This window comes from Saccopteryx leptura, chromosome 5 (assembly GCF_036850995.1).
Source record: "Saccopteryx leptura isolate mSacLep1 chromosome 5, mSacLep1_pri_phased_curated, whole genome shotgun sequence".
Classification (NCBI taxonomy): Eukaryota; Metazoa; Chordata; class Mammalia; order Chiroptera; family Emballonuridae; genus Saccopteryx; species Saccopteryx leptura.
The window spans coordinates 170,851,480-170,877,111 of NC_089507.1; the positions used below are offsets into that span (position 1 = coordinate 170,851,480).

General features: G+C 53.4%; 1 protein-coding gene across 2 annotated transcripts; it reads right to left on the reverse strand.

Moving 5' to 3' along the window:
• Positions 1–679: 679 nt before the first annotated feature.
• On the reverse strand, positions 680–23,674 carry CDC42EP4 (CDC42 effector protein 4). Of its 2 annotated transcripts, XM_066386781.1 has the most exons (3): positions 23,133–23,674; positions 7,384–7,544; positions 680–2,423 (listed from the first exon to the last, which is right to left on the reverse strand). In XM_066386781.1, the coding sequence occupies exon 3, from the start codon at positions 2,315–2,317 to the stop codon at positions 1,247–1,249; it is 1,071 nt and encodes a 356-aa protein (XP_066242878.1). In that variant the 5' UTR covers positions 2,318–2,423; positions 7,384–7,544; positions 23,133–23,674; the 3' UTR covers positions 680–1,246. The 2 variants fall into 2 exon arrangements, with proteins under 2 accessions (XP_066242878.1, XP_066242877.1); XM_066386780.1 differs by lacking the exon at positions 7,384–7,544.
• Between the last annotated feature and the right edge of the window lie 1,958 nt (positions 23,675–25,632).

Below are 25,632 nucleotides of genomic sequence, written 5' to 3' on the forward strand. Positions count from 1 at the left end.
CACCAGGGCTGACACCCAAGGTGCCTATTCAATCCCCGTGGGTGGGGTTATAGAACATAGTGTTAAATCTGAATTTCAGAAGAAAAACAAGTTTTTTAATATGAGTGTGCCTGAAATTCTCATTTAACTCAACATTCTGTTTTGTTGTGTTACTAAATCAGGCAAGCCTGCATCTATATACCTTCAGCGCCCTTGCCTCAGAAGTCGGGGAGGGGCGGAGCTACAGAGACCTGGGAAAGGAAGTAGTCAGTGGGGGGGGGGGGGAGAAATCTTTTATCCCCCACAGAAATGATATATTACTTTTAAAAAGTCATTTTCCAGCAATATTCTACACTGCCTGCCTTCAGCTGTTAATAGCTATGGGTGGAGGGGGACACACACACATATGCCCACCCCATACAAGTCTAAATAAAGTCTGGAAGCACTTAGTATAAAGGTGTCTAAAAGGAGTTGAAGTTCCCTCAGGTGGTGGACCTACTAAACTGTTCCTTATGCTGCTCTAGAAAGATTTAAACATAACAAGAAAAAACAAACCAACCCATACGGGCTGAGCGCCTGCCACAGCCTGTTCCTAGCGCCATCCTTCCAAGGGCCCCTTCTTGAAAACTCAAGGAGCCCAGGGGCCTCCCCTTCCGCTCCCCGCCCTGTTCTTTTCCCCTAGAAGGGACAGCATTTAGTGTTCAATTCAGTCCGGCTTTACTCCAAGGGGCTTCAGGCTTCCCGTGCTGGGGTCTGGCGGGGGGGGGGGGGGGGCAGGACGTGTGCCCACCCCATTCCTCCTGTGACACACATGTACCCAGGGAAGTCACTGCCAGGTCACAGCAGACATTCCAGGGGAGAAAAGGAGAGCCAATGTCCTCAGCCCTGGCACCAAGGTCGCCCCTTAGCTGATCGGCTTGGCTGAAGGTGGCAAGGCAGGAACTCATTGACATCTGGCATCTGTTCGAGGCCCAACATGGCCAAAGAGGCCAAGAGAAAACTGATTCCTGTTGCAAGAACCCAGTACTGTCCCACAGTGCGAAGGGAGGCCAGGGTGTGTGACAATCGAACACCCGGTCGGCACCCAGGCCAGCTCCCCAAGTCCGCCATGGGCCCCAGGCTTGGCCAATGCCCCTCATCCATGAGGTCCAGGGTCTGTGGCAGAAGCCAGGCTCTTGGTTGCCCCTGAATGTTAGGGGAAGGTGGTGGTGGGCTTGGCGGGGGGCACACAGATGAAGCCGAGAGTGGAGCCCCACTTCCTCCTGCCTCACACTCGGATCTCATCCTCCTCCTCCTCATCCATGAAGGAGAACTCCTTGTCCGGCTGCCTGGGGAGAGTGGCCCGGGCCCTGTCTGGCCCCCGGAAGGCAGGGCTGCGCTCCTCCAGGACGCCTGACGTGCAGCTGGACAGGGAGCTGCTATCCCGCGTGGTGTGGCTGCTCACACTGCGGGCCGAGCCGGGACTGGGGGCCGCTGCTGCCCACCCCTCGTCCTGCAGGGCCTGAGGCACCAGGGGCGAGTCCCAGTCCCCGCCGGCCTTGCCTTCCTGCCTGGCCAGGGGAGGGGCCGCGGCCAACCCAGAAGGGGGAGCCTTGGGAAGGCTGCCCGGGTCCTTGTCGCCGTGGTAACCGCCATCCTCCTCCTCGGGTTCCCACTCCTCTTTATCCATGATGCTCAGGACGTCACCTAGCATGGAGGGCCCCAGGTCAATGTGGAAGGACATGATGGACTCTGCATGCTTCAGCCCAAAGCTGGCTTTGGGCACGATGGGCAGATCAGTCAGGTCCCCGAAGGCCTGCTCGTCGAGGAGCGGGTCAGGGGAGTGGGGGGCAGTGGCCCCATTCCGCCGGGGCACCTCTTCCCCGTGGGCCGCCTCCTGGTCACCCTCCCCGGCATTCGCCTTCTTCACGGGGCTGGATGACAGGCTCTTGGGCAGCTTGCTGGAGCCCTTCTCTGCGGCCTCCTTCTCATTCAGCTGGGGCAGGGACATCGCGTTCTTGACAAACAGGGCCGAGTCCCTCAGTGAGCCCAACATGTCCTTCTGCTCCCGGTCACCCCTGGTCACTGACTGTGACCTCTTGCTGCCCCGAAACTTCCGGGACAGGATGCTGCGTTTGGAGGACGAGGAGGACGCCTGCTCATCCAGGGACTCACCGTCGAGCTCGCCAGCCTTGCTGTTGAGGAAGGAGGTGTCTCCAAAGGCGTCCCCCGCCCGGCCCACGTGCATGGTGTGGCGGAAGTCGCCCAGCGGGGCACTGATCATTTCGGCCGTGAGGTCCACGCGAGAACGGCGTTTGGAGTGCACGGAGCTGGATACCAGCTGCTTGAGGATGGGCATCTTGCCCGAGGGTAAGGGAGGCACTGTCTCCCCAGGCAGCAGGCAGGTCCGGGGTCAGATGTGCAGTCCGGCGGGTGGAGGAGGCGATAAGGAAGGGCTCATAGAGCTGCGGGAAGAGAACAGGAAAGGGTTAACCTGGGCTGGCCTCAGCACAAAAGCCCATCTGCCTGTGGGCTGTTATTCAAACCCCAGCTCCCACCCAAACTGAAACAATGTAAAATGAGCCAGCAGTCAATTTCATAACCCCGCCTCTTTCCTCATCCACAGGTTCTCAGGTCAGGGGAGTGCTTTTCACAAAATTGTCTGGAGTTGAAGGAGCCACAGACACACATTCCCTGAAGCTTGAGAGAGAAAGAGACCTTTCTTCTAAAGGACAATGTCTCTCCACCCTCCACACCTCCTCCCAAGCAGGTTGCTGCCAGAGCCAACAGGACCACATTTAAGGCTGTGGAAATGCACGAGTGATTCCACAAAGCAGGGTAGGAAAAGAGACTGCCTCTATGACTAGACTCCTCTGAACAGCGAGTCTGGAGACAGGCTGGAAGTTCTCCCTGCTGTCTGACCTCAATCCCTGTGAAGTTAGTGGATACCTCAAGCTGAGTCACAATCCTCAGAGGAGGGAGAGGGCAGGATGGGCCCCAGGGAGACGCTGCCTGGCACCTCAACATCTGTGGGCAGCCCCGCTCACTTTCTGAATCAGAATTGGGGTGGGGCCGCCAGGGTTCACAGAACCAGCTCCCCAGCCTTCCCGTCCTTGCTGGGTGTCCCTCAAATGAGGATCCCGCCTGCGCTGTCTTCATCGTGGGGCCCCAAGCTCTTTGTCAAGGATCCACCCTCTGCCCTTTGGGAAGATCAAGACTGAAAGACTCCCAATTTCTTTAATTACTAGGGGAGGAAGGAGGCAGGGATTAGACTCTAGATGACCCAGGCCCCCTTGGATCTGAAGACTCCCAGGTGTTTGCCCCAAGAAGAGAACAGCAAAGGGCCATCTGAAAGCATGAGGCACCACCCACGCAGCTCTTGGCAAGGGCCAAGCTGAAGTTCAGTGTGGGAGCCAAATCAGCCCCTTTCCCTCAGGAGGGACCTGCCCCAAATGCTGAACCTAGCAGCACAGGACTGAGCCAGGTGGAGAGAGAAGGGCGTGGAGACTTAATGAAGTGTGGTGGGTGAGCGGTGGTGCTGGGTCCCCAGTCCTGCTAACAGCACAGTTCTCAACAGCACGCTCATTGAAGACCCATCCTTCCAGATGCAAAGCTCAACCATGGGCGCCCCACTCACGTTTCTTTCTCACCCCCAGCTACTGTCCCCAAGCTAGGCCACCACATCCCACCTGGCCCCTGACATCAGCCCAACAGGTCTTCCTGCATCCCTTGTGTCCCTCTTCTGTCCACCTTTGACCGTGTAGCTAAAGCACAAGGACCCCCCAGTGCAGACCCCCCGGTCCAGCCGGGCCATCCCTGCAGCCACCGCTCGCTGCTCCAGCCCTGGGTTTCCCTCTGCTGGGTCCCAGGCCTGGACACACGCAGTCCCCCACTGGAACCCCCTGTCGCTCGGCTCAACCAACACCCTTCAGGGCTCAGCTGAGATGTCACTTCTTTGGGGAGACTGTCCTTAGCCAGGTAGAGTCCTCCCAGCTACCTCTCTGCCCCCAGCACTTTGGATGTCCCCTCTCCCAGAAGGTACAGTTACATTGTTCCACCCCTGCCCGCTGGCCTGTCATTTCCCACTGGGTTAGGAGCTTCCAGAGGGTTCTGACCAGCTGTTCACCACTGAATCCCACCGAGCAGTGCATGGCACAGCTGGTCTCAAACACCTGACAAAAGGCCAGCTCCTCCCCTCCCCCTTCGTTTCTCCCTTTCGCTTTCTCAAGGCCAATGGCAATGCTGGCTCCACTTCAACCCAGAGTCTGGCTCCAGGGCTCCCCACCCGACCCCTGTCCTCTCACGCCATTCCCATGCTCTCCTTGCCCAGCTGCTGACTCCCAGGCTCACGGCTCCCCCACCAGGAAGTGTCCCTCCTCCCCCCAGGAAGTCGTACAGCAAACAAAGTTCTCTGGGGCTGGTTGTGGGAGCCCGGCTCCAGGGCAGTCCTGGCACACAGGTGACCTGGGCGGGGCTCAGAGGCAGGTGAGAACCGTCCTGGAAGGCCTTGAGATGACCCACTCTGTTGGGCAGCTCTCCCTTCTCACTCTTTCTTCCTCTCACCAAATCCTAGGAAAAGTAGCCTGACCTGTGGTGGCACAGTGGATAGAGCATCGACCTGGAACACTGAGGTTGCCGGTTGAAACCCCGGGCTTGCCTGGTCAAGGCACATATAGGAGTTGATGCTTCCTGTTCCTCCTCTCTCTCTCTCCTCCCACCCCTGCCCCTTCTCTAAAAATGAATAAAATCTAAAATATATATTTTCTAAAATCCTAGGAAAAGTAGCTTCTTCCACCCTAAACCTGAACCCTCCCTCCTGTCTAGGCCAAGGATTGGTCAACATTTTCTTTCTTTCTTTTTTTTTTTTGCTTTTTTTTGCAGCTAGAAACGGGGAGAGACAGTCAGACAGACTCCCGCATGCGCTGGACCAGGATCCACCCGGCACGCCCACCAGGGGCAAGGCTCTGCCCCTCCGGGGCGGTGCTCTGCCACGACCAGAGCCACTCTAGCGCCTGGGGCAGAGGCCAAGGAGCCATCCCCAGCGCCTGGGCCATCTTGGCTCCAATGGAGCCTTGGCTGTGGGAGGGGAAGAGAGAGACAGAGAGGAAGGAGGGGGGGGGTGGAGGAGCAAATGGGCGCTTCTCTTATGTGCCCTGGCCGGGAATCGAACCCGGGTCCCCCTCACGCCAGGCTGACGCTCTACCACTGAGCAAACCGGCCAGGGCCGGTCAACATTTTCTATAGTGGGCCAGAGAGTAAAGATTCTAGACTTTGTGGCTAAAAGTATCTTCATCGCAGATATGCAACCATGTTTGCAGCAGGAAAGCAACAGTTGATTTTATATGAAAAAATGGGTGTGGCTGTGTTCCAATAAAACCTTTTTTTTTTTTTTTTTTTACAGGGACAGAGAGAGAGTCAGAGAGAGGGATAGATAGGAACAGAGAGAGATGAGAAGCATCAATCATCAGTTTTTCGTTGCGACACCTTAGCTGTTCATTGATTGCTTTCTCATATGTGCCTTGACCGTGGGCCTTTAGCAGACCGAGTAACCCCTTGCTCAAGCTAGCGACCTTGGGTTCAGGCTGGTGAGCTTTATGCTCAAGCCAGATGAGCCTGCTCTCAAGCTGGCGACCTCGGGGTCTCGAACCTGGGTCCTCCGCATCCCAGTCCGACGCTCTATCCACTGTGCCGCTGCCTGGTCAGGCCCAATAAAACTTTATTTACAGAAACAAGTGGTGAGCCGGATTTGGCCTTTGGACCAGTTTGCTAACCCCTAAACTAGACACATGAAATGCACTGGCCTTAGGGTCATCCCCTCACCATTGTTCACGTCCAGTGCCCTTTCTACCTCACACCAGGCCTTAGGCCGTGACCAAATAAGCAGCCCTCCCCACTTCTGGCTGGGGGGCAGGGTAGAGTCCGGAGAAAGGAGAAGCCTGGCTGCTCTCTTGAGAAAGTTCTAGTATAACCCTAGAGCAGACTCTGACACTTTGAGCCAGATCACTCTTTGAGATGGGGGCTGTCCTACACATGGCAGGACGTTAAGCGAGAACCCAGCCCTCCATACACTAGATGTCAACAGCATCACTTTCCCAGTTGTGATAACCAAAATGTCCCCAGAAATGCCAAGTGTCCCCTGGAGGGTGGGGTCACCCTCACCCCTGGGCTAAGAACCACAGCCCAGCAGTGAGAACACACAGGTGACCGTGAAGCATCCAGAGGTCCCCAAACTTTTTACACAGGGGGCCAGTTCACTGTCCCTCAGACCGCTGGAGGGCCGCCACATACAGTGCTCCTCTCACTGACCACCAATGAAAGAGGTGCCCCTTCTGGAAGTGCAGCGGGGGCCTGGATAAATGGCCTTAGGGGGCTGCATGCGCGGGCCATAGTTTGGGGACGCCTGAAAGGTAAACAAACACAAAGAAAAAGGGAGAGGGGGGGCAGGGAGGGGGCGGACAGGATCAGAACTGTGGGAACAGTGACAAACTTCCAGATTGCATAAGGCTTTCAACGGCTCGGCAGGAATCCCCAGACCCAGTAAGCAACTTCAAGCCTGTGGTTTCCGATCCTAAGTGCTTGTTAGAGAGAAAAAGGGAAACCGCAGGCCCCACTGCCCAGGGCTCAGAAGGGATGATGCAGACCCCTGTGGCCACGCACAGGGAGGGGGCATCCTGGCCGCACGGCTACAGGACAGGAGTCCTCAGCCTCCCATAAGTACCCTCTGTAGCAAGCATATCCTCAGGGGCAGGGCTATGCACCAGACAGGGCCCAGCAGGGAAATCCCGACACCAGCCTGGGCATACCCGGGACGCGATGCGGCCCAACACCCCAAGAAGTCAGAGACAGGTCTGGCTAGTGCTCTCTGCTGCCTGTGGTCTCACTCCCCAGGGTGGGAACGAGTCCTTGTGGTTTGTGGAAACCCAAACCATCTTCAGTATCCAGCACGAAAAGGTTCCAAGAGCTGGGGCTTAGAGGGCCACCCACCTGTCCCACAGCCCAGTGAGGCGGGGCTGCAGGACCCCACAGTCTCGGGGAGCGGGCGGGAGCTGGGTCTCTGGGACCCTAGAGCTCGAGGGCAACCCGGACAAGCCAGGCGTGAGGGCTGGTGGGAACTCACAGGGTTGTTGTAGGCCCCAGAGTGGCATCTTCACCCTAAGCTTCTTACAGAACAATCTGGAGGTGAGGAGATAAGAACATGGAGTTCAAATACAAGCAGGTAGCTGGGACCCATCCTGGGTGGGCACCATGGCTTTGGGGGGGGGGGTGTCGCTAAGTACGTGACTCAGCTCTGGGGAAGCAGCTAAAATAGGCTGCAGAGGAAAGAGCAGCCACTCCCCAGAGCCCTTCACGGAGGGACACCACACCCACCCCGGAAGCCGCATCCTGCTTTCCTGGCAGAGAGTAGGAAACCTGAGGAGTACTCACCGCTCTGCCCGGCTCCTCCCGCCTCCGGTGGAGCCAGATTCCTCTGCCCTCGGCCCCACTGACCACAGAACATTCCTTCGAGGCAGAAGCCACCGAAGTCCAAACCCCTGGTCAGCCTATTCCAGCCACACCCTCGGGCTCCGCTCCGCTCCAATCCAGTCCTGGGACGACAGAGACTCATGACTCACCCTGGTGTCCCAGATCGGCTAGCCCAGCCACTGGACAGACAGCAGGACATGCTGGACCAACGTAATCCCAAGTCCCAGGCCTGGATACTGACCCGAATTCTCCTGGGACAGCCAAGCAGGCCTCCCACTTTTCGGCTAACCCGCAGCTCACCCTGCACACGGAGTACTCGCGCGTACACACCCACGGCCACTGTGCAGCAGCCCCCTCCAGTCTCTCGAGCTGTTCTAACTATCCACTTGATTCCACACCACACAACATGGCTTCACAGGAGGGGGTATTGCATTTGTAGCTTGGAATAACTACATGATACTTTTTTTTTTTTTTTTTTTTTTTTTTTTTTTTTTACAGAGAAAGAGTCAGAGAGAGAGGGATAGACAGACAGGAACGAAGAGAGATGAGAAGCATCAATCATCAGTTTTTCGTTGCGACACCTTAGTTGTTCATTCATTGCTTTCTCATATGTGCCTTGACCATGGGGCTACAGCAGACCGAGTAACCCCTTGCTCGAGCCAGTGACCTTGGGTCCAAGCTGGTGAGCTTTGTTCAAACCAGATGAGCCCGTGCTCAAGCTGGCGACCTCGGGGTCTCAAACCTGGGTCCTTCTGCATCCCAGTCCAACACTCTATCCACTGTGCCACCGCCTGATCAGGCAATACTTCATTTCTTTTTCTTTTCCTTCCCTTCCCTTTCCATCCTTTCTCTGTCCCTCCCTCTCATTCATGGACTTACTGCACCCCCACCAATTTCCCCCTACTCTTCAGGGCCCTGGAGACGGCAGTGAAAACAAGATGGCCACGCCCTTGCCTTCCCCACACACTTGCAAGGTGAGTGTGGGTGGGTGGGGAGCCAGGCTGTCAAGAGGCCGACAAAACACTACCCTGACGATTCCCAGCCAGGGCACACAGGAGAGGGGCCCATCTGCTTCTCCACCCCTCCCCCTCTCCTTCCTCTCTGTCTCTCTCTTCCCCTTCTGCAGCCAAGGCTCCATTGGAGAAAGTTGGCCCGGGCGCTGAGGATGGCTCTGTGGCCTCTGCCTCAGGCACTAGAATGGCTCTGATTGCGGCTGAGCGACGCTCCAGATGGGCAGAGCATCGGCCCCTGGTGGGCGTGCCGGGTGGATCCCGGTCGGGCACATGCGGGAGTCTGTCTGACTGCCTCCCTGTTTCCAGCTTCGGAAAAATACAAAAAAAAACCCCACTACCCTGTAATCCTCACCATCAGGAGGAAAACGGGGTGATGCGAGTGAGTGTCAGAGTCATGAGCTGGCGAGGCCCCTTGGATGGAGGGGCGCCGTGGGCTGGGAACTGAATGATGAGAAAGAACCAGGCTGCCACGAACATGCCGGCGGACAGAAGAGTGTCAGAAAAGGCTCTGAAGTAGAAACATGCTTGTGATGTTTGAGCGACAGTGTGAAAACCCAAGGTCCCGGTCACTAAGGGCCCTATCTGTAGGACCAGGTAGGCGTTTGGATGGTGATCTAGGGGCATAAGGTGACCCAGTAGTGGTTTCTAAGCAGGCAAGCCGACCAACCTTCATATTTGGAAGTTCCCATGGCTGCTGCTGGCACTGGAGGCACAGAGGAGGGGAGGCAGGAATTCAGAGCAAGAAGAAGGGGGCCAGGACAAGGACACAGGTGTCAGTAAGGGGCTGGACAGGGAGAGGCCTCACTCGGGGCATGTTCTGAAGGTAGAGACACCAGCAGCTGCTGAGGGCCCAGGTGGAGGAGGAGAGAAGGAACAGAATGAAAGGGGACCCCAGGCCTATCGAGACCACTTCAAGCCCCCAGGCGTTCTTTTCCAGTGGTGGGTCTCACCTGGTGGGCCATGTACCTTTCTCTCACTGGCATGGCTAACATGCCACCACTAGGTAGAACTTACAGAACAGGGGAGGCACCCTGTTACGCCTGTCAGCTTGAACCACTCACTAAGGGAGGTTGTGCAGGAAACGGTGTAACATGGGCCACAACTCTCTAAGAGGTTAGGGGCTCTGGCTCTTGTCATCTGAGGAAGAGCGGTGCTTTCTGGAAAGCTCCCCAGCCTTATCTTGCAATGATAAGTTCCAGGGAAGACGGAAGGCTGTTTTATTCCCTCAGCAGACAGGGCCAATGGGCAGACATGAATAGCGAGAACGGTGATGCCCTGAGCCTCGACGCTGCATCTCACCAGAGGGGTCTCCCAGGGGCTGTGCTGGGGCTTCAGCCGACGTAAGTTCCACTCAAAATCTTCTAGCTCTTCTACATGCTTTACTGAAAATGTCTGCACCAGGAGGTTAAAGAAGCACTCTCTTAAAATCACCTGAGCCTGAACAGCCAGTTGAAATAATAAATAAATCCCAGGATGGGAACGTGAACAATCACCAGTCTAACTCCTGAACCACTGTATTTCTGTGTCAATATCTCTTTAAAATTACCTGGGTGTGTAGTGACCACACTCTCAGAGATGGAGAGACCAAATGAAAGGACTTTCCAATGGACTGAAGCCAAGACTGTACTCCCAACCACACCAGGGCTCTAGCCACTAAACTAGCCATAGCACCTAAAAATCACGGAACAGTATCGCTTCTCGGCCTTTTGGCTAAGATCAAGTGTAAAAATCATGGAACAGGTAATTTATGTGTGTTATATATGTATACATATATATAAACACATTTATTTTTATAGGTTATATACATGTCTAGTATCAATTTATGCATCAATTAATGTCTTAGTTTCCTCTTAAATTTTTTAGAAACAATACACATAGAAATTTCTGGTGTTTTCTTCCCATATCTAGGTTTTCTTGCACACTCCTGGGGCTGCTAAAATACAGCATCCAGTGTCATGTAACACCCACTGAGGCATCCATGAGGCCCATGACTTTAGATTCCCATGACTGAGAGATAGAAGACACCCTGGAGAGTAACCAACTGTTGGGGCAGGGAAAAGTGCCTGCCGAAAGTCGTGGCACTGATGAGTGACTCGGGTGGCACTGGAGCCCAGGCCTCCCACCTCCCGTTCTAATGGTCTTTCCCAGATAACTCAGGGGTTGGCTCACTGCCAGGCCCCAGGCTAAACCTGCTAGTGTCACGACCATCTTGCCCATAAGAGTTAGGAAAGGGCAGATGGAAGGATCTCCTTCCCCCCGAGCAGCAGGCACTAGGTGTCACCAGGCAGGAAGAAAGGTCCACAACTCTGGGCCAAGGGCCACTCAAAGTCAAAATGATCCCAGGATGGGGTGGCCCCGTGGCACCAGCAACCATGGCAATTTCTTTAAATAATGACTTTTGGGGGGTATTTTTCTGAAGTGAGAAGCAGAGAGGCAGAGAGACAGATTCCTGCATGCACCGAACTGGGATCCACCAGGCATGCCCACCAGGGGGCAATGCTCTGCCCATCTAGGGCTTCACTCCATTGCAATCTGAGCCATTCTAGCACCTGAGGTAGAGGCCATGGTGCCATCCTCAGTGCCCGGGCCAACTTTGCTCCCATGGAGCCTTGGCTGCAGGAGGGGAAGAGAGAGAGAAAGGAGAGGGGAAAGGGTGGAGAAGCAGATGGGCACTTCGCCTGTGTGCCCTGGCCAGGAATTGAACCCGGGACTTCCACACGCTGGGCTGACGCTCTACCACTGACTGAGCCAGTTGGCCAGGGCCTAAATAATGACTTTAAAAGGAGTGTTTCAGCAATCTCCACAGTGAGAAACTTTTTTTTACCTTAGTATAGTATACTCTTTTACAGTCACAAAGACAGATACTCATTGAAGCCTTATTTGTTTTTTTTTAAGACTTTATTTATTCATTTTAGAAAGGAGAGAAGGAAGAGAGAAAGAGAGAGAGAGAGAGAGAGAAGAGAGGAAGAGCAGGAAGCATCAACTCCCTTATGTGCCTTGACCAGGTAATCCCAGGGTTTTGAACTGGCGACCTCAGCATTCCAGGTCAACACTTTATCCACTGCGCCATCACAGGTCAGGCACTCATTAAAACCTTATTTGTAATAGCAAAATGACTGGACACAACCTAACAGCCAAGCATAAGGAGAAGGCTCGGAAGCGTATGAACCATTAACTCAGCAGGTCATCACACAGGCACGGGAAGTGGGAGCAGTGCAGACCCTGCTGTGGCCTGGACAGCTGTCCCCCACAGCGCCGAGGGGAAGAGAAAAGGCAGAATTAACACTTGTTCACAGGCTGATCACAATGCCACACAAATGCACCCTCACGAATGAAGACTTCAAGGGCACCAGAGAAGTTCAGGAGTTATGCCAGGCTGAACAGGAAAACAGGATTTTGAAACAGACATCTCTTTTCATATGGTGCTACTATGGTAATAATAATTTTAAAATACCAAAGCTTGACATCAAAGGCTTATGGAAAAGTCTTCTAATTTCGAAACCAGCTTAAATCTGATTCAGTTCTCTGGGCTCAGCACAGGGGTGGCGTGGGGCTGGGTAAGAATGGGTCAAGGTCCACTCTCATTTGGAAAAATCTCCCATTTGTGTCTGTTCTCTTTCTACTTCTCTCCTCAAGAATCCCAACCCCCCTCCCCAAGTTGGACATGTTTATTAGGTTCTCATTTTATTCTAAGTTGTCTGGGAGGAGACAGTGGGCAATCTGTAACAACCTGGTGTCAGGGAAAACAGGGAGCTTAGGACGCCCCCAAAAGAACTCACTCCCCAACAGCTGTTTCCTGATGCTCCAGCCATCTCAACTGAGTAGGAGAGGAGAGATAACCATCCACCCCCACCCCCGGAGATTGGCCAATTTCCAGTGACACTGAAGCTCTTAGCTGGAGGCCAGCCTCCCACAATGGGACCAGCAGTGGGATCCCGTCCAAGAGACCCTGGGCAGGTGAAAGCTCTGCTTCTGCGGCTTCTGAGCCTCAGCTCAGGACTTCCAATGGCTGCAGGGAGCAGAGACAGTAAGAAAGGGCAGGGGTCACACCAGGACAGCCAGCAGCCGCCCCACTCCAGCCTCTGCAGGCAACCCGGCCAACCACCAGCCAAGTGCAGAAGAAGGAATGCTGTGAGCAGTTACTGTTCACTGGGCGCCTGTGCTGAGACATTGTAAATGCATGCCCCCATTTTACAGGAAGGGAAACTGAGGCTCAGATGGGGTGATTTCCCTCGCTCACTCTCACAGCTACATTTCTGTCAGACCGTGGAACACACGATTTTCTGTATGTCAACCCTAGCCCCACCTATTCAATGGCCAGTTGAGAATGCACAGGAGGACAGGGAATGCTCCAGGCATGGTTCTTTCGGATGGGCCCTCAAAACCTGGATCTCATTCCTGCTTCCTGCTCTGAGGGGCCACCCAACTTGCTGATTCCCTGGGATGTGAGAGGTGGGGAGCACTTGCCCTTTTGCCCTGAAGCAGCAGCCCTGACTTCCCCGTGTATGTTCCAGTGTTTCCGTGCTTGCACTGCCCCAATCGCCAGCCTCTGTTACTTGGTACTTCCAGCTGCCAAGAAGGAAGACCAGCCTGACCAGGCGGTGGCACAGTGGATAGAGCATTGGACTAGGATGTGGAGGACCCAGGTTCGAGACCCCAAGGTCTCAGCTTGAGCACAGGCTCATCTGGTTTGAGCAAAGCTCACCAGCTTGAGCCCAAGGTCGCTGGCCCTTGAACAAGGGGTCACTCGGTCTGCTGAAGGCCCACGGTCAAGGCACATATGAGAAAGCAATCAATGAACAACTAAGGAGCCGCAACGAAGAATTGATGTTTCTCATCTCTCTCCCTTCCTGTCTGTCCCTCTCTCTGACTCTCTCTGTCTCTGCCCCTCCCCCAAAAAAGAAGGAAGACCAGAGCCCGACCCAAACTCTTTCCCTAAAATCGTCCAACCTAGGCGCCCTATGTGTGCTCCCCCCTCCCTGCCTACCAGCCAATTCAGACCAGGCCCACTGGCTCAAGGGTGCCACTGCCCGGTCACACTCTCAGGCACATCCCATTTCCTGGAGATAAACATCCTCTGCTTTGGTCCCTTTTCCTGGAAGAAAAGGAAAGTGAACAAGGCCCAGTTTCACTACGTGAATGCACACTCCCCGGCAGCCCAGCTGGCACGCAGGGGACAGCAGCGTTACTGGGGAGGGAGGCGAACCATCCAGGGTGATCTGGACATGAGGCCCTTATCAGGCAGGGCCCATCGGGTGACCGGCACAGGGAAGGCAGAAGTAGTCCAGGCCAGAACTTCTAAGTGACTTCCACTTTCTGCTGCCTCTCTAGGGGTTATTAAATAATTTATGCCTACACTGTCCAATATGGCAGCCTTATGTGGCTAAAGAGCCCCTGTAATGTGGTGAGTCCAAACCAGCATGTGCTGAAGGGGACACACTAGACTTCAAAGACTTACAACAAAAAAGAGAACATAAAACAGCTCATCAATATCTTCTCATTAATATTTTTATATTGATTACATGTTAAGATAATATTTGGAATCGAATAGGTATAAAATGTTGGTTTCACCTATTAAATTTTACTTTTTAAACTGTAGCTGTTAAAAATGTCAATTATGGGCCCTGGCTGGTTGGCTCAGTGGTAGAGCATCGGCCTGGCGTGCAGGAGTCCCGGGTTCGATTACCGGCCAGGGCACACAGGAGAAGTGCCCATCTGCTTCTCCACCCCTCCCCCTCTCCTTCCTCTCTGTCTCTCTCTTCCCCTCCCGCAGCCAAGGCTCCATTGGAGCAAAGATGGCCCGGGCGCTGAGGATGGCTCTATGGCCTCTGCCTCAGGCCCTAGAATGGCTCTGGATGCAACAGAGCAATGGCCAGATGGGTAGAGCATCGCCCCCTGGTGGGCGTGCCGGGTGGATCCCGGTCGGGTGCATGTGGGAGTCTGACTGCCTCCCCGTTTCCAACTTCAGAAAAATAAAAAAAAATAATAATAAAAAAAAAAGTCAATTATGCAAGGGACTTGCATGATACTTCTATTGGAGAGGACTGATTTAGATATTTTCCCCCTTTTATTAGACAAGCAGAGCTTTCCCCCGTGGATGAAAAAATAGAGCCAACCATTGTTCACATTTGGGTGAAAATATGAACATGTTAGTAAATCCTGTTTCAGTATTTTAGATTAAGCCCGAAGAGCCTCAGTTTTATATCCAGTGGGCCTCTGATGAATGCCAGGTTGTTTTGTTTGAACTTTGTAACAAATATCCTTCCAGCTAATTCTGCTCAAGTCCTTAACTATTTCCGGAGGACTATACTTCCAAGTGAGTAAAATGACTTGTTTCTTATTGTTAACTTGTTCTTCCTGAAGGCTTTATCAAGTTACAGTCTCCCCAAATCGAAAATGAAAACACATCCACCGCCACCCTTACTTGTCATTTGCATTTCTTTGATTACTGATGAGGGTGATGAGCATTTAAAAAATTATATTGGCAGCTATATAACCTTTCTCTTGTGACTTGCTTGTTAAAGGTTGTAGCCCCTTTTGCTATGGGAGGGGGCTTTACCTTTTCCAATGGACTTGTATGGCTCTTTAAACTATTAAGGCATTAAAATTTTTGACCATCACAGTTTGCAAAGATTACTGCAACTCTATCACCCACACGTTTACAGTATGGTGATTTTGCTGTTTTCCTTCCCAGAGAATGCTTTTTCATTTTTACATAGTCAAATCTGTTTTATGGTTTCTGGCTTGGAGCAAAGACACTCCCAAGTTTATGAAAATATTCACTTCTAAAACTATCAGGTAATTAAAAACTACTCATAGGGAAAAAAAAATCTAGAAGGAAATACACCAAACTAGAGATGACTGTGGCTTGTAAGATTGTGGGTCACTTAAAGTAAAAAAAAACCTATAACAATAAAGTACCAATGTTATTGACTCCGTGTAGAAATTTTATGAGTTAAGCATCACATCCTACCTTCACCAGATGTTAAATTATCTCATACAGACCCACGCATGGACCTAGTCCAGAGTCCCTCTTCTGTTCACTGCTCTAACAGGTCTGCACTCTCTGTAAAATGTTTTGAGTATCTAACTGGGTAATATCCCACCTTTAACTTTTTCCTAAAATTTTCTTGGCTTTGCTAATGTAGCCAAGTCTTCCAGATGGGCTCTAGAAACATCCTCATGGGGTTATATTGGAATGGAAAGAAAACAGTAAGTTAAACTGGGAAGAACTGGCTTTATCACAACATCAAGTCCTCCTATCCATTTATTCAGACATTGTTCGTTATATTTTGAGGTTTTTCCTCCTTCGAGTCTTACACGTTTCTTGTCACGTTTACTCTGTAGGTTATTTTATGGTCTCTTGTGAATGGGTTCTGCCTCTACCTCATAACACGCAAATACATATACATGGCATCACCTGCAAAGAATAACAATTCTGTCTCCTTTACTCCCCGTTTTTTTTTTTTTGTTTGTTTGTTTGTTTTTTACAGAGACAGAGAGTCAGAGAGAGGGATAGATAGGGACAGACAGACAGGGAGAGAGATGGGAAGCATCAATCATCAGTTTTTCGTTGCGACACCTTAGTTGTTCATTGATTGCTTTCTCATATGTGCCTTGACCGTGGGCCTTCAGCAGACCGAGTAACCCCTTGCTCGAGCCAGCGACCTTGGGTCCAAGCTGGTGAGCTTTGCTCAAACTAGATGAGCCCACACTCAAGCTGGGACCTCAGGGTCTCGAAACTGGGTCCTCTGCATCCCAGTCCGAGGCTCTATCCACTGCACCACCGTCTGGTCAGGCAGGAACTCAGTTTTTGTAACTGGATTTAATTTTAATCATTTTAAATGTAATAATTGATGCCCAATTCAGTAAATGGAAATTCTAAGTATGTTTAAAACAACTTGAGTATGTGAATCTACTATTTCAACTGTGTATTTTAGAAATCCAAATTCTGATTGAGTATGAAGGTTGGCATCGATAAAAGACACAGTGAAGACATTGTATGAAGAGATCATATGAAATATCTTACTCATATTTTCCTAATTCCATGGTGAAATGACAATACTTTGGATAAAGTAGGTTAAGTAATGCATTAGAATCAATCTCACCGTCTAGTTTTCAAAATGTGAAATGGGAATGTGGAACAACACCTCCCAGTGGGGGTTCTGTTCGCTAGCAAGGTGGGGAGCTGAGGAACCCTCTCGGCACCCGGGACCCTCCCCACGGGCCTCAGGTGGATGTCTCCCCCTGCCCCCGACCATGGGCCACAGAGGAAGTATGAAAAAGGGAACTAAGAATTGAGCTTTATACTCTGTACCGAGCTTTATTTTGGTTAAACTGCCTTTTTAAAAATTTTTAAAAAATAATACACTGTCTTGGCGTTTAAAAGACTTTGTCTCATGTCTTCTTCTTCCAAACAATCTCATGGAGCTACTATCATCACCCTCATCCCGCACAGGAGAAAACTGAGGCTTAGCTTAAATGATTTGCACAAATCACACTGTTGCTAAGGACAGAGCGAGAAGAAGAGTCCAGTCTGCCTGATTCTGAACCCTGGGCCTTTTCTACTTTTTCTGTATCAGGGGTATCAGGAGGGTCACAAGCACTATTGGGCCCTGGGCTCTGAGGTCTATGAAGGCTATGTATACACGAACACCCACAGGATGCATAGTGTAGCACAGAATTTTGGTTAAAATCTCTCTAGTCTGGTCACCCCACTCCCCACCACTCCAGGGTAAGGACAGATAAGTCTTGGTAAATAGAAAACCCTCCCCCTAAACCCAAAGGGAAGCCCTGCTCCTCCTGGGCTGGGAACAGACCCCTCTCTCCACTCTGCTCCTCCTCTCTGTCCGGGCAGCCACCTCCCCCTCCTCATCCCAGAGCCGGGGCTGTGGGCCTGGGAAGAAAGGCAGCAGGAGAGGGAGAGAAAGCCCCCTCTCCCCATCTGGGAGTTGGCTGGGGAAGGGAAGATAAGGCAGTGAGCCATGACCTGGGAGTGACAGGAAGCAACAAATGAGGAGTCAAGAGGACCAGAAGGCGGTGACTCAAGGACATTTGCAACTTCACTTGTTTACAGGGTTCTTCCTGGAGACGTGCGGCCCCCAGCTCACCACGACACAAGCCCCCGGAGGGAGAGCCAGGCGAGGGGGAGGGGTCCCTGGCAGGGGCCGCACTGTCTGCTTCACTTGGGAGTGGCCCTCGCTCCCCGCTCCTGCTCCGGGCCTCAGCAGGAAGAGGCTGGGCTCCAAATCAGATCTGCGGGGCCTGGTTTGGTTTCACTTCGCTTCTCCGAGACCACGGCGCTCAGCTGAGGAGTGACCAGGGTGCTCAGCTGAGGAGTGCGGACTAAAAGAACAATCTGGGGTCTCCAGAGGCAGCCTGGGTGGTCTGGATCCGCTCCAGAGCAGGCCGGCAAATCTGCTTCTCAGTCCCACCAGAGCTCGGACCCAGACCTGGAGCCGGACTCCCCCGGTCACGCGAGCCTGCTCAGCCACCCTGGGCAAGTTACTCGCGTCTCGGTTTCCTCATGAACTTTCCAAGTGATAGATAACATTATAAATGTCTTCACCTTACTGTCAGGATGAAATAAACGAAGATAGGTAAAGCCCTTCGCATGTGTATGCAAAGGGGGTGAGCTGCCTGTGTGTGCTCTGCTAGGGAGGGGATGCTGGAACCAGCTCAGACGCGCTCTCAGCACATGCCTTCCCTGTTCTAGCCCTTGAATAGAGGAGAAAAATTCCAGCATCTCCAGCGACACTCTGGCCACTGCCAGTCCCCTAAACTGGGACACACACACCCAGTGTTGCCTGAGAACACCTAACCCAAAGGCCCCAGGGCTGAACCCTTTCAAGTCCATGGTAGTACTGTACCCAGGAGGAACTGCGGCGGGAGGGCATGCCCCAGGCTTCTGAAGCCTCGCTGCAGACAGTAGTCCCCACGACCTCACTGAGACTGGGTGCACCCCCTTCCCTGGCTTCCCTCCTCCTCTCTTCCCCTTTCTCCTTCAGTGATGCGGGATGAAGGAGCCAGCCTCTTCGCAGACAGGACTTAAACTCTGTTTGACTTCAGGTTGAACCAGGTAAATGAGGTGCAGGGGAGAGGAGAAAAACTCTACTCCCATTCCCCTATTACTCAGGATTTGGGGGGACCCTGGGTGTTACCAGCAGCAAAAAATGCATAAAGCCTCAGCATGATCACCCACCCCTAATGAAATACTGCCTGGTCCTGTGGGCCCACCCAGATCCTCGCTAGAGGCGTCTATAAATTGTACCACCAGCCCCACGGACGTTCCCTGTGCTCTCAGCCTCGCTGCTCCCACTATTTTACTAGGCCGTAAACCCCATGGGGACGAGGAGGGGGAAACACCCCTTCTGGATGCTTAAGGACCCAGGGCAACATTCTAAGGAACAGAGACAGGGTACACTGATGGGGACCTGATGGTGAAGGGGAAGGAGGCGCAGGGCACAGAGCTGAAACACAGCCTGCTTCATCGTCACATTGGGGAGCTCTGAAGCTGGGGCCTGCACACCAGGTTCAGCTACCATGAGAACTGCATGGCCACAGGTCTAAGGAGAACCCAGACTACCCCAGGGAGGCTGGGGCTGACGCCACTGGCCACCCCAATGTCCAGGGCGAAGAGGCTGTCCCTGGGTACAGGCAGGGGTCTCTCCTGCCTGGGCACTATTGCTTTTCAGATGTCTCCAGTCCCTGGGGTAAGAAAACAAAAAATAAATAAACAAACAAACAAACAAAAAACACACGAAGAGGAAATGCCAGCAGTGCAGAGCTGGGTGAGAAATGTAAGCCTTCGTTCATGAATGTGCCCTGAACCGTCCTCACCTGACCCGAAAAGAAGACCCTTTCTCTTCGAGGGCTAGGTAAAGACCCCCAGTGCCCCTATCCCAGTAAAGGAGGGCTCTGATGCCAGAGCTGCTACCCAGGCTGGAGCCCCGAACTGCATGCTGGCAGTGCCTGGGAGAGGCTCTGATGCAGGGTACCGGAAGGAGGCACACGGTTTGGAGAGAGGCACGTTTCAAGCTGGGGCTTCAGGGACACAACGAGTGGGAATGTGGGAAACGAATGGCTAACCTTCCTTCACTAGCACTGCAAGCCACACGTCCAGCTACACACGTGGGCCCCTCCCAGCACGGCCATTCATCCCATCTAGACAGAGGTTGGGCCTATCCTCCCTTGAGCATCCAGAAGTCCTGGCTGAAACTGGCCTTCAGGACCCTCTGCCAGAAGCTGCAGGGTTGGTTCCCTTTCCCAAGGCCAAGGAAAAGCTCCCCAGCACACAAGGTCAGAAGACCTGAACTCTGGGCACACTCAGCGTCCAGGGCCAGGTTGCTCAACCCGTCTCCCTCCACCCCCAAGCCTTATCTCGGGCATCAACCCAGATCCAGTTCCTCCGAGGGACAGGCTCCTCCCTCCCCCACAGGGACAAGCTCCTCTAAGCCTGTGAACCGCCTGTCAAATGGAGTCACTGCGCAACAGCAATCTTGGGTGCTCTGGCCTCTGAGCCCTCCACTCCCAACCAATCGGAACCGGGAAGGGGTTGGGGGGGGGTAGAGAAAAAGAGGTTGCTTACACCTTGCCTGCCACACCTGGGTACAGCCTGTCCTGGCCACAAAAATCAATCAACCACTCCAAAGGTGAAGGGGGTTGGACTCCCTGAACCAGAGCTAACCCGAGGCCCTTCTGGGAAAGCTCCTGATTTATAAAGAGTCTAAGATCCTCCTTCTGGGTCAGCTTTCACCTTCCTGCCCCCACTCCCACTTTCCCATTTTGTAGATAAGACTCATCCTCCAGGGTCTCTGTGGTCTCTTGTCCTAGTTGAGTCCACACATTCTCATCAGTGCATGGGTGTGCGTGAGAGAGAAATGAGAGGGGAAAGGCAAAAACCGCAGGAAATGGAAGGAATGCTCAAAGAAGAGGCCTCAGCTAGAAAGTACAGTGTGTCCGTAAAGTCATGGTGCACTTTTGACCGGTCACAGGAAAGCAACAGAAGCCGATAGAAATGTGAAATCTGCACCAAATAAAAGGAAAACCCTCCCAGTTCCTGCAGGATGATGCGGCAGCATGTGCGCATGCGCAGATGATGACGTAACACTGTGTATAAAGTGGAGCAGCCCACGGCCATGCCAGTCGAGATGTGGTCGGTACAGAGGAAAGTTCAGTGTGTTCTGTGGCTCGCTAAATTCGAATCCGTGACCAAAGTGCAATGTGAATATCTGCGCGTTTATAATGAAGTGCCACCACATAGGAATAACATTACTCAGTGGGATAAGCAGTTGAAGGAAACTGGCAGTTTGGTGGAGAAACCTCACTCCGGTAGGCTATTGGTCAGTGACGAGTCTGTAGAGGCTATACAGGATAGCTACCTAAGGAGACCTAAAAAATCTGTGTGTGAGCCCACATAGAACTGCACTGAATAGGTATGAAACTGGGAGAGTTTTTCTTTTATTTGGTGCAGATTTCACATTTCTATCGTCTTTTGTTGCTTTCCTGTGACCGGTCAAAAGTGCATCATGACTTTATGGACACACTGTATATAACACAAACACTGGGCCATCAGTGAGCATGGGGCCATCAGTGACCAGGGGCTGGTTAACTCTGGGAGATATCAGAAGATCTTGGGCTCATCCCAAACCACCACCTCCTGGGAGCAGGCTCATTTTATCACACCAGCCCCCTCCCAGGAACCCCGGGAAGACCAGGAGAATGAGGATGGGTATCTCCCAAGGTTCCCTGGACACCCCACTGTGGGAAGAAGCAGATGTCCTCAAAGAGTGGAGGGACGAAGTCCAAGTTGGGAGGAGATAAACTACTCTAATCTGTTGGTCACATGGCTGTCCACACAAGCGGCTAATGAAACCTGGAATAAAATGGCACCCCCACACTCACAGCAGGACCCTAGCTACCCAAGGGCAGAGCCTCACAAGTGGCATGCAGGTGCCCCATTTAATGCTTCGGGAGCCCTGGGGCCATGGAGAGGTCTGGCTGGGCCCAGCCCTGGCCCCACAACCTCTTCTTCTGGGGAAATCCACAGCGCAGCTCTCCCTTCCTTTGTGCCCAGCTCTTTGTTCTCTTAAAATTCAGTCCACCCTGCCGGTGGTCCCCTCCTCCACCTCAGCCTTAGAAAGGGGCGGAGGCGTGGGGAGTTATTAGAAACCCAGACTGTGCAAAGTTGCAATGCGGGAGGCCCTCCTGCAACGGGGCCCCTCATTGTTTACGCTGGTTGGATGGGGAAAGCCTTCTCTGGTCCAGATGGCTGGACCAAAGGATGAGGGACAGCCTCCTCTAGCACCCCAAACCCTCTAGAGAGGAGCAGGGGGCTTCTCAGTTCAGGGACCCTTTCTCCATTGAACTACTCAGACACAAGGGCAAAGAATGGGCACGGCGGACGCCACCGGGGGCCTCAGGAGCCGGTCAGATTGCAAGGCGTGACAAAAAGAAAAGAAAAAGCATTGGATTTCCCCTCCATTCTCTCAGGGAAATAAAGAAAACTTCCACAGCCAGGCTGTAGTATCTCATCGGGGAAACACAAGGAATCTGGTTTGAGTTAGCAGAGGGTACCCCTCCCCCAGCCTCACGCACAACCCAGGCTTGGGCTGGGTCTTCTCCCAGGAAGCCCACCCAGCCTCAGTCCTTTCACCCCGCTCCGGGTTACCACCCAACTCTCTCCGCTGAGGGCAGTCACCAGGACAGCTGGTGGGGGACGCACCAGGGGGCAGTTTTGCACTCCCGGCTGGGGGCGCTCCAGGGAGGGGGCGGAGCCAGAAACTGCCGCTCGGAGCTCCACTGGCCCAAGCGGGAGATTAAATCATTAACCAACCGTTCCCCGCCCGCGGCCACGCCACACGCGCTTTGCCCTGGGCGCAGCCGGCGCGCTGGCCCCGCGCGCAGCCCTAGCCGAGGCTCCAAGGGGGCCGCCCGCTGGGCTGGGCCCCACCCCGTCGTGGCCTCACGGTCTTCCAGAGAAGGCAGGCGGGCGGGGCGGGATCCGGGCGGGGAAGGAAGGGCTCGCCAGGGAAGGAGGCGGGGATGAGAGGCGGGAGAGTATTTCCTCGGCCATTCCTTTCTAGGCAGCTCGTTCCCTCTTCTCCCTAGCCAGTGACATTGGGTGGCGTGTGCTGCAGAGTGTGTACGAGAGCGAGAGCGCGTGTACACGTCTCTGCCACGACAGGAGAATAATCCAGTTCTTCATGGAGAACTCCGTGCGCACACACGCCCCCCTCGGGGAGATCGCAGGCTGCGCGCCGGGGACGCCTGTGCCGACACACACACACCCGACTCCCGGGCACGGGTGTACCTTCAAGCGCGGGGCCCCCATCGCACCGCACCCCCATCCCCACCCCCACCTGAGTAGCGCCCAGGCCGGAAGGGAGAGCCCTGGCTGGGGAGAAAATCGAGTCGGAGTGAGACTTAGCCCGGTTCTCTGCCACCCCTTCCTCCCCAAACCCCGCTCTACTCAGACATAAGACGCATGGCTCCCGTCCCCGATCCCCGGCCCCGCACCCGCGAGCGGACGCGGTGAGAAGCAGCGGCGCGGAGAGGGGTCTCGGTGCCCTCGTTCCCGCTCCACAGCTCCATCGCGGCTTTTTCAATCCTTTTCTGCCCCTTAGGTAGGGTCCAAGCCACCCCAAGCCGAGCCCACCCGGGCCTCCCAGGGCGCAGGTGTCTGTCACAGTCGCCTACCTGAGTCCCCAGAGACGCGAGCGCCGCGCAGGCACCGCTGCGCTCTCCGCTGGGTGTGCTCCGCGCGGCTCCGGGGCAGGCGGCCCATGTCAGCGCCGCGTTTGTTACCCTCTCTCCGGGCTTCAGGGCTGTAGCGGCCGTGACACGCCCCTTCCAGGCTCCGCCCGCGCCCTCCCCTTCGCACCCCTCAGCACTGATGTCACGGTGCCACCACAGCCAATGGCCGTTGGGAACCTCGGCCTGGCCGCTAGGCCTCCACGGTTCAAATCTGCCAGCCAGAGACTTTCAGAGCTCCAAGTGGGCCGGCCCGGGCCAGAACCCAGGCTGTGGGGGTCTGGGTCGCCCCCGCCTCCTTGAGCTCCCGGACCGGTACTACCTGGGGTCTGGGGCGCCACTCTCCCTGGGGTTCCCAGCATCAGGTCCTCCTGAGGCTCTCCTCAATCCGAGCAATGACCGGACACCAATAACCTCCGCTTCCTCCCTCCCAGACCCAGTATTAACGGGAAATGGCAGCCTTAGGCGAGGATTGGTGCGGTCAGGATCGTATATTCCACCCTAGATGTACTGGAAACGAGAGGGGCGGGGAGGAGTCGGTCCTAAGGCCAGCCTTGGACTGGGTGTGAGGAGGGCGTCGTCAGGTGACCTGTTTTGATTGTCCTGCCTTTCCAACTGTGCCCTTTGCCTGATTATCTGCGGAGGCTAAGTTCTGCTCCAAGTGAAGTTTCAGGGGATAAACTCCTGAGTCTCGGGGCCTTGCATCCTATGAGAAGCAGGGCTTGGATTTAATTATTTTTAGAGAAATAGCTTCCATTTGTAAATGATAACCACTAACGCTAGCCTTGGAATATTTCACAGGAGAGTGGACACAGCACAAAATCAAAGTTCCTTACCTGGGTCGCTTCCTTACCTGGGTTTTCAAGGAAAGGGGGTGGGGGTAGTGGAGGCTTCAGCTTCCTTGCCACCAACGTGGCCTTGGATGGGACCCTCAAAGGGTCGTTTTCCGCTGGTTTTTCCCCTCATTGCTGCCGGCTCTAAGCCCTCCTCCCCCATTTTCCACTCCCCTATTCTTCCCTCCACCCCCATCCCTTCGCAGCCCAAGTACACTGCTTACAAAAATTAGGGAATCAGGGAATGTGCAGATACTCCAGTACTTTCAGCCTTTTGTATGCAGTAGTGCATTTTCACCAATGAAATAAAAGTTGGTTTTGCATCTCATTTGCATAATAGAACAACTTTCTTTGACTTGTCCTTTGCTCTTCTGATGTTCTTGTTTAATAAAAAAAAAATCAAATTCTTCCTCTAATTTTTGTGAGCAGTATATTATCTGTCCCAAGAAAACTCCTGATACTTTTTTTTTTTTTTTTGTATTTTTTCTGAAGTGAGAAGAGGCCATGGAGCCATCCTCAGAGCCTGGGACAACTTCACTCCAATGGAGCCTTGGCTGAAGGAGGGGAAGAGAGAGATAGAGAGAAAGGAGAGGGGGGGAAAGGTGGAGAAGCAGATGGGCGCTTCTCCTGTGTGCCCTGACTGGGAATCAAACCTAGGACTTCCACACGCAGGGACGACCCTCTACCGCTGAGCCAACAGGCCAGGGCTGAAAACTGATTCTTAAAGGCACCTCCCTCCACCTCTTTCCCTCCGACAGTAATCTGTTCATTTCACAGGTGTCTGGGGTAGGCCTTCCCAGTTAGATTACATATCAATTAAGCATACCTCCAGGACAATCCGTCCTCTGTGATTCTTCTGACCCCTCTGGAAATTAGTGCTCTGCCTTTGAGTCTTCAAACATTTGACAGTCATTGAGGTTTGCCTGCAGGTCAAGGTTGAATAGAGCCCAATCCTGCCCTCAGGACTGGTGGACACAGGCTACCCAGGGAAGAACCCCAGAGCACCTAGATCCTGTTCCCCACTGCAGGGCTGGAACACTGGTGGGGGGCTTGACTGAATGAGAGTGCTAATTTTCTCTGAAACCTGGAATCCCAGACCTGTGAGTTTTGGGTGGCCGTTTCCTCCTATGTATCCCTTGAGGCGAAGTTTTGCTTCAACCTTTCAGACTACAGCTCTCAATTGACAGAGGAAATTAGCAAAATATAACACTTGAAGTTTGAATACCCACCTTGAAATTTCTGGCAAGCTCTGAGCCCCTGACTCTGGAGAGGGATTTCAGGTTTTATCTGCACTTTTGGTGTAACTTGACCTATTACCCTTAGGCCTGGGCACAAGTCTCTGCCTGTCCCAGGTGCTGGGGCCTGCCCTTGGGACTCAGGCACATGTGATCCTGATGGCTGTAGGCCTGACACCTCCCAGTGTTTGTTAGTGTTGGGTTCTAGGCATTGTACGTCTCATTATTTTGCCCGGGCCCCACCAGGACCCATTACATTGATTAATCCTATATTCTCTTACTCTCGTCTAGAGTTTGCCATAAAGTATGAGTCTTGGTGGGTCATTTCATTTTCTGGAATGAACTATCATATTTCCCCATGTATAAGACGCACACCTT

Coding starts and splice junctions, on each gene's coding strand:
- CDC42EP4 (XM_066386780.1), bottom strand. CDS start 2,317: ATGCCCATCCTCAAGCAGCTGGTATCCAGCTCCGTGCACTCCAAACGC.